Source organism: Pecten maximus, chromosome 19 (assembly GCF_902652985.1).
Source record: "Pecten maximus chromosome 19, xPecMax1.1, whole genome shotgun sequence".
Taxonomy (NCBI): Eukaryota; Metazoa; Mollusca; class Bivalvia; order Pectinida; family Pectinidae; genus Pecten; species Pecten maximus.
This window is the reverse complement of record NC_047033.1, coordinates 20,270,378-20,285,236: the sequence shown is the minus strand read 5'-3', so window position 1 is coordinate 20,285,236 and position 14,859 is coordinate 20,270,378. Positions and strand designations below refer to the sequence as shown.

General features: G+C 35.3%; 1 protein-coding gene across 1 annotated transcript in view; it reads left to right on the top strand.

Moving 5' to 3' along the window:
- The window catches only part of LOC117317455, a 30,644-nt gene extending 26,130 nt beyond the window's left edge, over positions 1-4,514 (top strand). Inside the window, exon 3 of the mRNA XM_033872266.1 lies at positions 4,348-4,514. Within this exon, the coding sequence (XP_033728157.1) occupies positions 4,348-4,514 (167 nt within the window). The remainder of the gene's footprint in view (positions 1-4,347) is intronic.
- Positions 4,515-14,859: the final 10,345 nt, after the last annotated feature.

Here is a 14,859-nt window from a genome sequence, read left to right as displayed (position 1 = left end):
TAGTGTCCGGTTAATGTAAATACACCTCAGAATAGTGTCCGGTTAATGTAAAGACACCTCAGAATAGTGTCCGGTTAATGTAAATACACCTCAGAATAGTGTCCGGATAATGTAAATACACATCAGAAAGTGTCCGGTTAATGTAAATACACATCAGAATAGTGTCCGTTTAATGTAAATACACCTCAGAATAGTGTCCGGTTAATGTAAATACACCTCAGAATAGTGTCCGGTTAATGTAAATACACCTCAGAATAGTGTCCGGTTAATGTAAATACACCTCAGAATAGTGTCCGGTTAATGTAAATACACCTCAGAATATTGTCCGGTTAATGTAAATACACCTCAGAATAGTGTCCGGATAATGTAAATACACATCAGAATAGTGTCCGGTTAATGTAAATACACATCAGAATAGTGTCCGGATAATGTAAATACACATCAGAATAGTGTCCGGTTAATGTAAAGACACCTCAGAATAGTGTCCGGTTAATGTAAATACACCTCAGAATAGTGTCCGGTTAATTTGAATATATGTTACTCAACGTTAATTGTTTTGTTTTTTTTCAATATGATTGCTCTTGTTTTTCAAAAGATCATTCCATCTTATCGCTAACATGCAGAAAGTATATGATGTGACATTCATTTAAAACCAGTAACCTGTTTAATGTTTAATTACTTTTATTCTCCTAGCATCATATAAAAAATGGCTAGGATTTGGAGCAGTGAGTTCATCTCTTTCACAAAGTATTGCTTCACACACGAGGTCTCTTTCTAATGTTGCATTCTTTTCAGTTTCATTTATTCTTTAAAAGACATTATTGTAAACGAAAGAGAGAGATCACCTTCTTTGAAGTGCATCGCGAATCAGTATTGATATTGTGCATAATATCGCATTAGAGGATTAAGAAATGTCGGAAGAAGAAAAGGATTAATCAATTGAATTTTTTTGCAAACAGCTGCCGAGTAGAAGCTAGCCTATGATCTGGTCATTCTTATATGGCTAGAGAACTTAGAGAGTTCTGTGTATTGAAATAGAGTTGGAAATCAATTATGCTGTTTGTTTCCTAGAGGTAGCTTCTTTACATCTGATACATGACATTTTCGCTGCATGGTTATGCAGAGGACACAGAATGAAAAAAACATCGATGGGTATATGGCAGTTGCAATCATGATATAATGGTTAATGTCACACCTGCTCGCTAGGCACAAAATGTAATCCATCGGAGAAAACTTAAATATGATTTATGATAAATATTTTGACGTGCAGCAGTCGTTCTCGTTATAATTCACAACTACAAACTACTAAAAATGATCAAAATCATGACTGTGCCGACAAGCGGTCGGTAAATGTAGTTACCCACCGACGATAGGGCCGACGCCGACACAGACTTTGTATTCGTAATATTAAAACGTCATTATCAAACTGTGTTACCAATGCCGTGTGTACTACTTTGTTACCAATGCCGTGTGTACTACTTTGCTGTAACTTGAAATAGATAAGTAAACCAGCTAACTATATATTAAAATGTGCTTAACTGAATGTTTATCGATACATGAGCGGTACGTATGTGACTTAAATGGAGCGTAACTGTCTGGATAGTATAGAGGTTGGGGTTGGATTTGGGGTTGGTGTTTACATGAAGCGGTACTTCTAAAGGCATACGAAACTTTTGTTTTGATATTTTTTTTATATGTGTTAGGACAGCCGTTTGGCTACAGTTCAGCCGGACCAATCTGATTGAATAGTCTTTCAAAGAAAATCCCTTTTTGGATAAAGATATCGATGGGTTCCCGCGTATTTATACTTAATCTTTGTCCCCGGTGAAAATATATGTGACATTTAATATTTTTCCCGGGTTGTCTAAATTATGAGCTTTGCATCAATATCATATTTGTAGAGATACCCTTAAAGCAAGATGCATTTTCCGAATCAAGCTAATGAAGTTTAAACACGTGGCACCGTTCTACCGTGATTTGTGAACTGTCTTAGGACATGTCTTAGGAACTGTCTTAGGACATGTCTTAGGAACTGTATTAGGAACTGTTTTAGGACATGTCTTAGAAAATGTCTTAGCAGATGTCTTAGGACATGTCTTAGAAAAATGTCTTAGCAGATGTCTTAGGACATGTCTTAGGAAATGTCTTAGGGAGTGTCTTAGGACATGTCTTAGGAAATGTCTTATGGACTGTCTTCGGAACTGTCTTAGGATATGTCTTAGGAACTGTCTTAGGAACTGTCTTAGGACATGTCTTATGAACTGTCTTAGGAACTGTCTTTGGAACAGTTTTAGTACATGTCTGAGGAACTGTCTTAGGACTTTTTCTAGGACCTGTCTTACGACATGCCTTAAAAACTGTCTTCGGAACTGTCTTATGATATGTCTTAGAACATGTGCTAGGAACTGTCTTAAGAACTGTCTTAGGACATATCTTAGGAACTATCCTAGGACATATTATAGGAACTGATTTATGAACGGTCTGAGGACATATACAGATGTATAAGGAACTGCCTTAGGAACTGTCTAAGAAACTGCCTCATGACATGTCATAGAAATTGTCTTAGGACATGTCTTAAGAATGTCTTAATACATGTCTTAGGAACTGTCTTAGGCCATGTCAGAGGGACTGTCTTTGGACCTGTTATAGGAACTGTCTTTGGAACTGTCTTATGACATGTCTAAGAAACTGTCTTAGGACATGTCTCAGGAACTATCTTAGGAACAGTGTTAGGAATTGTCTTAGGAACTGTCTTAGGAAATGTCTTAGGAACTGTCAAAGGATTTATCTAAAGAACTGTCTTAAGACCTGCCTTGGAAGTTGCCATAGGAATTTCCCCAGGAACTGTCTTAGGTCATGTCTCATGAATTGTCTTTAAATTGGCTTAGGAGCTCTCTTAGGAACTGTCTTAAGACCTTTTATAGGAACTGTCTTCGGAACTGTCTTAAGACCTGTCTTAGGGACTGTCTTAGTACCCTTTCTTAGGAACTGTCTTAGGAACTGTCCAAAAATGGGGATGAACTTGTGTACAAACAGGTCCTTCGATTTAAAACGATACTTAAATAGTAACATATTTTTAACTTGCACTCATGTAAAGAGATTACTTTAAACTCTTAAATCAAAACGTCACAGTGAAAAGAGATGTCAACTTGATTTCCGACCTTCCTATCAAAAAGGTGTCCTGTAGAAAGGGTCCACAAAACTATACAAAGGATATGTTTGTGTATCATAACTAAAAGGGTACACGTGGATTTCTTTCTTCATTCTTGCGATTAGTAGGATGGGAAAAATGTATTCAGGTGATTTTTGTTTACAGACGCACATTTAAAAGAGCACTGCGGATGGCGCGATGAAAACTTTCATAAAAATTTGCATTTGCATGCAAGTATGTGAGAAAATAATCAAACATGGGTCTGTTCCGCGAACAAGAATGTCTCAACCTTCGTGTATGAATTTGGCTGACCAGCTGACCACGTGCTGATTGGCCAAACTCTTACACTCGGTTTGAGATATCCCTGTTTACGGAACAGACCCATGTTAGATTCTATTACTCTCTTTTCGCGATATGAAGTCAGACGTGGTCGATATGTTTTGATCTACATTGTCTCTAGCTAGCTCTGTTTTCTCAATCTGTCGCAGTCATATTTATACGGCCCAGCTTGTCCCTGTCGACCACGATAATATGTCACAGTAGGAATTTTACTTCCGCCTATTGTATATATATACAAGTTAGCGTTGACTATTGTCACACATTCCACGACCTGCATGGAAGCTCATTGGCTCGAAATCATCACGTGATGTTCCGTTATATTATATATAATTATTATAAAGCGAATAAAGTGGTAAGCGAATGATGATTCTCCGAAATAACGTGATTAAAATATTAATCGTGATATTATTATGAGGGTTTTTTTCAACTTTAAGTATTTCATCATAAATATTGTGTCACCGTGGAAGCGCAAATACGCAGGAACCGATCTTTAAAGACATATCTAGTTAAGGAATGAAAAAAAAAGTGATGAGCAAACAGAAAACATGTTCAGCGTAAAACTGATTTACTAAACCTATGTCCGATAATCTTGCTTCGAAGGAACCTCATACAGACAGACAAACAGAGAAACAGACAAATGTTTATTATAGTGATAAACCAAATCATATTCACAACAAAGTCTCTGTTTCAAATTTATTAACATAATTATGATTAAGAATCGGATTTCATGCTGACACTATGTATACAGTTACCCACATTCCAGGACTCATTTACCTACTTTAGCTTTCGACAGTTACTTCGAAACAGTTACTATAATCTTAATCAACCTGTCCATAATCTTCATCAACTTTTTCTAGACTTTATCAACTGGTCCATAGCCTTCATCAACTTGTCCATTGCCTTCATCAACTTGTCCATAGCCTTCATCAACCTGTCCGTAATATTCATAAACTTTTCCATAACCTTCATCAACTTGTCCATAACCTTCATCAACTTGTCCATAATCTTCATCAACTTTTTCTAGACTTCATCAACTTGTCCAATGAACATTGCCTTCATCAACTTGTCCATTGCCTTCATCAACTTGTCCATAGCCTTCATCAACCTGTCCGTATTATTCATCAACTTGTTTCTAGTCTTCATCAATTTGTCTATTTTCTGCATCAACTTTTCTATAGCCTTCATCAACTTGTTCATAGTCTTCATCACAATTTCCGTTGTCTTTATCAACCTGTCCATAGTCTTCATCAACCTGTCCATAGTCTTCATCAACCTGTCCATAGTCTTCATCAACCTGTCCATAGTTTTCATTTAATTGTCCATACTCTTCATCTACTGTTATCTCTCTAGATCCTGCGCTAACAGTGTGATTTATCTACCAGATAGTTATGGCTTCATGATTGGAGTGGAGTTTTGAAAATGACAGGCCCACTGTCACTTATGAAGAAATTACCGGTCTTCGGATAATTATGAAGAAATTACGATTCTGCGGTTAATATTGAAAAAAAAATATGACAGGTAGCCGAAAGCGATAGTCTTAACTGTGTAGAATAATTCAGTAGTTCCGAGAACCGATTTGGTGGTTGTCATGCAGTAATGGTAGTAAATGAGCAATTAGAAGAGATTTTATAGGATATTGTTACTGAACTTAAATCCACACATTGGATCCTCTAGGTTAGAAACAATCGTGGCATAAGAACAAATTAATGGTTCGCGTTTTGGACCAATCCAAACGACAAAATGAGTCCAATTCATTCCTTAGAGAACATCGTATATGAAATTATCAATGAAGTTGTGCGGTTACCTTGTCTCTGATAATTTAATGGTAAAATATGCCAAAAAAAATGCATTATTTGTGGTTTATATATATTTGTGGACGATTCGCAAAAAAAAATATCAAGTTTCGAAGCCAAAAAAATAATGATACTTTCAGGTATTTACACATGCTAACGGTGAAATGGTCAATACAAAAACGTGTAGCAAAAATGTTATATAAATACATATTTAGATATAGTATTGCAAATGTGGTTAAGGTTTAAGTTATTTCTGCATTGTATAAGACATCCTTGTTTGAATATTTGACGAATTTAGCCCGTACAAATACATATTTCACAATTCCTTTCAAAGAGGTGTGATATTAATGATATTCAAAACACAAACTACATAATATCAAGAACAATTCCGCCAAAACAAAGTACCAAAATATCAATTCTAATACCGAACTAACTAAACTACAAACATATCAAAAATATCACACCACAAACTACAAACATATCAAATATAACACACACAAACTACACACATATCAAATATAACACCCCACAAACTACAAACATATCAAATATAACACCCCACAAACTACACACATATCAAATATAACACCCCACAAACAAACTACACACATATCAAATATAACACCCCACAAACCAAACTACAAACATATCAAATATAACACCCCACAAACCAAACTACAAACATATCAAATATAACACCCCACAAACCAAACTACAAACATATCAAATATAACACCCCACAAACAAACTACAAACATATCAAATATAACACCTCACAAACCAAACTACACACATATCAAATATAACACCCCACAAACTACAAACAAATCAAATATAACACACACAAACCAAACTACAAACATATCAAATAAAACACCCCACAAACCAAACTACAAACATATCAAATATAACACCCCACAAACCAAACTACACACATATCAAATATAACACCCCACAAACCAAAACACAAACAACAAAAAACACCCCACAAAAACACAAACATATCAAATATAACACCCCACAAACCAAAACTACAAAACAAATCAAAATAACACCCACAAACCAAAACAAAACATATCAAATATACACCCCACAAACCAAACTACACACATATCAAATATAACACCCCACAAACCAAACTACAAACATATCAAATATAACACCCCACAAACAAACTACAAACAATCAAATAAACACCCCACAAACCAAACCACAACACATACAAATATAACACCCCACAACCAAACACAAACATATCAAAATAACACCCCACAAACAACTACAAACAATCAAAATAACACCCCACAAACCAAACTACAAACATATCAAATATAACACCCCACAAACCAAACTACACACATATCAAATAACACCCACAAACAAACTAAAAAAAAACAAATATAACAAACCACAACAACAAACATATCAAATAACACCACAACATACACATACAATAAACACCACAAACAAACACACATATCAAATAACACCCACAACCAAACTACAAACATATCAAATACACCCCACAACCAAACTACAAACATATCAATATAACCCCCCAACACTACAAACATATCAATAAACACCCCCACAAACTACAACATATCAATAACACCCCAACAAACTACACACATTCAATATAACACCCCAAACTACAAACATATCAAATAAACCCAACAAACACAACATCAAAAAACACCCCACAACAAACAAAAATACAAAACCCCACCAAAAACAAACAATCAAATAACACCCCAAACCACCACTACAAAAAACACCAAAACAAACTAAAAACAATAAACACCCCACAAACCAACACAAACATATCAAATATAACACCCCACAAACCTAAAACCACAATACAATCAAATTAACACCCCACAAACAACTCACTATCAAAAAACACCCCACAACTCAAACTTCAAAACACCCCACAAACTACAACAATCAAATATAACACCCACAACAAACTCAAACATACAATAAACCCCAAACAACTACAACAATCAAATATAACACCCCACAAAACAACATCAAACAACACCCAAAACTACAAACAATCAAATAAACACCCCACAAACACAAACATTCAAATATACCCCACAACAAACTAGCAAAATATAACACCCCCACAAACACAAACAGTATCAAAAAACACCCACAAAACACAAACACAACAAGTCAAAGAAACACCCCACAACCAAACTACAAACATACAAAGATAACACCCCACAAACCAAACGACAACAGACAAAAAACACCCCACAAACAACAACACCCCACAACACAACAAACAAAAGAACAACACCCCACAAACCAAACGACAAACAGATCAAAATAACACCCCACAAACAAACACAAACATATCAAATAAACACCCCACAAACCAAACTACAACATATCAAATATAAACCCCACCCAAACAAAACATTCAAAATAACACCCCAAACTACAACATATCAATAAACACCCCACAAACGACAAACAATCAAAATAACACCCACACAAACCAAAACACAAACACAAAAAAATAAACCCCACAAACTACACACAACAACATAAACCCCCAACCAAACAAACAATCAAAATAACACCCCACAAACCAAACGTACACACAAGCAAAGAAAACACCCCACACAACAAACACACACATACAAAAACACCCCACAACCAACGACACAACTACAAAGATAACACCCCACAAAACCAAACAACTACAAAGAGACACCCAACAAACAACACACCAAAACCCCCAAACGACAAACATATCAGAATAACACCCCCACACAACCAAACAACAACACAAGCAAATAAACACCCCCAAACAAACTACAAACAGAGCAAAAGATAACACCCCACAAACACAAACAGACAAATATGAAAACCCCACAAACCAAACGACAAACGACAAATATAACACCCCACAAACAAACCAAACAGATCAAATAAAACACCCCACAAAACCAAAACGACAAACAATCAAAGATAACACCCCACAAACCAAACGACAAACAAGCAAATAGAACACCCCACAAACAAACTACAAACATATCAAATATAACACCCCACAAACAAACTACAAACATATCAAATATAACACCCCACAAACCAACACAACATATCAAAATAACACCCCACAACCAAACTACAAACAATCAAAGATAAACACCCCACAAACAAACAAACATATCAAAAGAACACCCCAAACAAAACACAAACAGACAATAAAACACCCCACAAACAAACACAAACAGCAAAATAAAACACCCCACAAACAAACACAAACAGATCAAATAAACACCCCACAAACAAACACAAACAAACAAAAAACACCCCACAAACCAAACTAAAACAGATCAAAATAACACCCACAAACAAACACAACAGATCAAATATAACACCCCACAAACAAAACAAACATACAAAAAACACCCCACACAAACACAAACACAACAACAAAAATACAACCCCACAAACAAAAACAAAAAACACACAAACTACAAAGAAAACACCCCAAACAAACACAAACATATCAAAAACACCCACAAACAACAAAAATAACACCCCAAACATACAGACAAAGAACACCCCACAAACCAAAACAATAAACCACAAATACAAAACAACATAACAAACCAAACACAAAACATATCAAAATAACACCCCACAAAAACTACAAACAATCAAATTAACACCCCACAAACAACGACAAACAGATCAAAAAACACCCCACAAACAACAAAACAACAAAGAAAAACAAAACACCCCACAAACCAAAACGACAAACAAACAAAGAGAAACCCACAACCAAACACAAAAAAACCAAAACAAACAAGCAAAGAAACACCCAACCAAACGACAAAACAAAAAACACCCCACAAACCAAACAAAACAGACAAAAAACACCCACAAACAACACAACAACAAAGAAACACCCCACAAACAACACAAACATGACAAAAGAACACCCCCACAAACGACAAACAGACAAAGAAACACCCCACAAACCAAACACAAACAAGCAAAAGACACCACAACCAAAACAACACAAAAACACCCCAAACACAAACAATCAAAAGAACCACAACAACCACAAACAAACACGACAAACAACAATAAACACACACAAACACAAACAATCAAATAAACACCCCACAAACAAACGACAAACAGATCAAAGAACACCCCACAAAACGACAAACAACAAAAGACACACAACACAAACCAAAACCACAAACAAATAGCAAAGAGTAACACCCCACAAACAAACAACGACAAACAGTACAAATGAACACCCCACAAACCAAAACACAAACATATCAAATAAACACCCACAAGACTACAAACATATCAAATAAACACCCCACAAAACCACACACAACACATACAAATAATACACCCCACAAACCAAACACAAACACGAGCAACATAAAAACACCCCACAAACAAACCAAACATAGCAAATATAACACACACAAACACAAAACAATGAAAAAGAAACACCCCACAAAACAAAACAAACAATACAAAATAACACCCCACAAACAAAACACACAAACATGACAAATAGAACACCCACAAACCAAACACAAACAGAGCAAAATAACACCCCACAAACCAAACACAAAAACATATGCAAAGTAACACACAACAAACACAAAAAATCAAAGCAAAAGAGAACACCCCACAAACGACAAACATATCAAAAGAACACCCACACAAACTACAAACAATCAAATAATAAACACACCCCACAAACTGACAAACAATCAAATATAACACCCCACAAACCAAACTACAAACATATCAAATATAACACACCACAAACCAAACTACAAACAAATCAAATATAACACCCCACAAACAAACAACTACAAACATAGTCAAATGAAACACCACCACAAACAAAAAAAAAACGACAAACATATCAAATAAACACCCCCACCAAACATCAAATACACCCACCAAACAAATACAAATATAACACCCCACAAACCAAACTACAAACATATCAAAAAACACCCCACAAAACTACACACAACAAAAAACACCCCACAAACCAAACACAAACATACAAATAAACACCCCACAAACCACACAACAATGCAAATATAACACCCACAAACCAAACACAAAAATCAAAAAACACCCCACAAACCAAACTACAAACATATCAAATATAACACCCCACAAACACACACATATCAAATATAACACCCCACAAACCAAACTAGACAAACATACAAAAAACACCCACAAACAACAAACAGAGCAAAAGAACACCCACAAACCAAACTACAAACAGATCAAAAAACACCCCACAAACCAAACTACAAACAGACAAATAGAACACCCCACAAACCAAACTACACACATACAAATAGAACACCCCACAAACAAAAACTACAAAACATACAAATGAGAACACACAACACACAAACACAAACAATCAAAATAAAACACCCACAAACCAAACTACAAACAAATCAAATATAACACCCCACAAACCAAACTACAAACAAATCAAATATAACACCCACACAAAACAAACAACTACAAACATATCAAATATAACACCCCACAAACCAAACAACAACAGACAAATAACACCCCACAAACCAAACACACAAACAACAAAATGAACACCCACAAAACACAAAACACCAAACAAACTCCAATCAAATATAACACCCCACAAACTACAAACATATCAAATATAACACCCCACAAACCAAACTACACACATATCAAATATAACACCCCACAAACTACAAACATATCAAATATAACACCCCACAAACCAAACTACAAACATATCAAATATAACACACCACAAACTACAAACATATCAAGTAGGGTAATTAACTGATATGTTTTGTTATAATTGTTTAGTTATATAATATTACGTGAATCATTGTACTAGGAGACATAAAATATAATAAAATTGTCAGTCTCAATAAAAACAATTCATTCAGATTTACTTAATTAACTGCCAGTTATTAGACATCACGTGCACGTTGCTGATATTTCGCGGCTACCCCTTTCAGACTTATAGGCTGCAATTAAATGTCATGTGATAGATTGTGTTTAGATTTTTAAAAATCTATTGATCAACTAACTCTGTTTTTTTAATACTGCCAAACCGCCACGCTGACGGAAAAAGTACATGAATTCCCATGTACTGTAGCAGTTAGTAGCTATTCTGACAATAATGGATGCTTTAATGATTTCAAAACTTAATATTCATTTTCTGACTGAATGTTTTGGGTCTAGTCCGATGTAATACTCAAATTTTTTTTTATTTATTTTCCATTCTTATTTATTTTTTCAGCTAAGCTAATAGTATGCAGTACTTGTCCAGAATAATATCAAATGGTTGATAATGCATGAGATATTGCATAACAATATGATGGCGTCTCTCCGCCCGGTGTCTATCGTTGTGGCAATGCCTGTCTACGATGCCGGAGAATTGTGTGGCTAGCCAATATCAAATTTGTTACACGAGAGAACTAGCTCACAGATGTTAGGAGATATTCTGTTTAATTTAGAAGACAGTTCTTGATTTTGGGATACCATCTTTAAATGTTAAAATAGTCTATTTGATCTTAATGCTGTAGCACAGGGTACAGACCTAACTTTCAATGGCGAAGAGCAGATATTTATATACAAAATATGATAAACATATGGATATGATATTAATAAACTTTATTCTATACAACATCTGTGAAACAAGTTATATCAACGTATATGAATCACTCTTGTTGGCCAGTGTGAAACCGTGCTACGGGCCTTATTTTACTTTGGGAGGAAACCGGAAACCTTTGGAAAACCTACGTTTTAGGACAAGATCACCTCATAAACTTTCGTCCGGCCACAGAATCGCCTGTGGAGGGCAAATGTATTACCACGGTGCCAACCGACCATCGAAATGTCCAGATTTTGGAGATACTCAATCAGTTTGGAGGGTTTATTTCACGTTGGAAACACTATCCGTCAAGTGTTAGAGGTTTCAGCGGGAAATCATGTTTCCACCGTCGGATACCGACGGTTGATTGCACTATGCTATTATCACCCGTGGGTCAACTCTGTGTCAAATCCTCGTTTACATCAGAGGCTTATTGATTGGCCCCGTCAATTTTTCTATCGGAATTTCAGTCAATTAGATTGAAGGTAACATACGCTTTATAGAAGCTGCATATCAACAGCAGTGGTGGCGAGTGATCTCGAAAACATGCTCCAGAAATTGAATATCAACGGGTTTCAACTATTTCAGCAGAGTAGTAATGATACAATTTATCTGAAAAAGATATATTCCGATCGATTAATACAGACTTAGGTGATGGAAAAGTCAATTATCAGGAATCTCAGCCTATTTAAACACCGCAAAATCGCTGTTTAATTTCGATACTATATTTAGCTTATTGACACACAAAGTCCATGCTACGTACATGTACGTGTGGACTGTTCCTCAGATCCCCGAATATTGCCGTACTAGCTATATAGATTATTCTCGTTTAAAACACGACTTCTTGCTCTCTATGTGATTATCACAGAATATGCACGCATCCATGGGCGCAGCAATATTGGCAATGTACTGTTTAAACATTTCCCCTCTTATCTGAAAATCTCTTATACTGAAAGGGTTATGTATATTGGTTTCTATTTATAGAGTGGCGTCATTGAAACGGGGATTTTTTTTACTGAGCTGACCCAAATTCAAATTCAAATTTCTTTATTGCATTTAGCTTTACAGCTCATTTGCATTGTACAGATGTAATAGTACAAAATTCAGTTGGCGTACATACGGGACACTGCACATATAATTATATCAATTAATTAGAGAATGGACAACATCATTACATCAGAGATTTTCTCAAATTATTTGTGTCGTACACAAATTTACTTAAAAGATTTAGCTCTTTTACATTTGTTGTGCTTAATAGTTGGACAAGCGTGCGACAGGTGCAGCGTAGTGTACAGTAGTTCAATCAACCGTGGGTATCCGACGATGTATTTTTTCAGCTTGTCACAGTATCAAGCGGTGGATTCATGCATTTACTAATACTGTGACGGTTATAACACACGTCATCTTGGCATTCTGACGTATTCGAGTATCCTCATACGTCGTCATTAGATCATAATATGATGTGCTATTTGTATAAATTTTATCCTATCACGGGGAACTTCTATGATGACAGTGTATCCGGAAACCGGATGATAATGACAATGATAATGAGAATGATAATGACAATGATAATGACAATGATAATGACAATGATAATGAGAATGAAATTAAATCTAAAATATGTATGTGTTTAAAATTAATCAATGACGAAGTGTCAGTATATATATGTCTTTTTATCCTGCAACTGCCATCGCATTGTCGGAATACACCCACCGTATATATTTTTGCTGTATACGGCAGTGACGGAAAACAGCTGTATTTTGGAATCTTAGCACGTGCGTCTATTCGACTGACCTACTTCAAAGTGAAACAACGTTTAAAAGGCGAACATATTTCTGTCATTTTTGACACCGTTTCACTTCAAAATGATTATTTTTGATGATTATTTTTTTTATTGTTGTAGGATAAATTGAATACATGGTCAGTGTCTTAAAATAATAGCTGTATTTTGGCTCGGGACTTTCGTTACCCTCGCCAACATACAGCTTATATTTTCAGACACTGACCATGTATTCTCTATATAAAAGTAGACACATTTCAAGGTCGATATCAAATGTTTTAATGTCGTAATGGAAAGAAACGTGATCGAATGTATGGACATTTAACATACAAAATGTCTTACTAGAAGTGTAATGTCTCATAATTGGTTCGAAATGTGACGTCATATTACGGTCTAATGATATTACCAGAGAATGAGTTAAGTAATGACACCGGAACACCTCGTACTCGAGACAAGTAATATCACCGGACCAATCGAACCAAATAATTTTACCGGAAAATCAGATCAAGTAATCTCACCAGATACTCGAGAGAAGTAATATTACTGGAAAATCAGATCAAGTTATATCAATAAGATACTCGAGTGCAGTAATATTACTTGAAAATTAGATCAAGTAATATCACCAGATCTTCGACCCAAGAAATGTTACCAGATACTCGAGCGAAGTAGTATCACCACATACTCAAGCCAAGTAATATCACCACATACTCGAACCAAGTAATTGATATCGGCAAATCATAATTAAAAATAAATTGCGGAATGCTTTCATCGCGAAAACCGACTAAATAAGAAAACCTCTAAAATATATATCCATTCTAGTGCCTACTCTCAAGTATACAAACAAATATAAAGATATATTAAAAAAATATAAAAACAATTAATTTGGATATATTTCATAATTAAAAGGCAAACATGAAATATATTGATATATTCCTGGCTGGTACAAGTGTTCGGAACAAAGCAACAAAGAATACCGACATTTACCTTTATTCACGAAAACAATATAGGTATGAATCGAGAAACTAACCATTTTGTGCTCAGACTAAAATGTTTTGGTGAACAAATGGTATTTGATTTTTTTTCAGTGATTTGAAGGAATTTCGGAAAGACA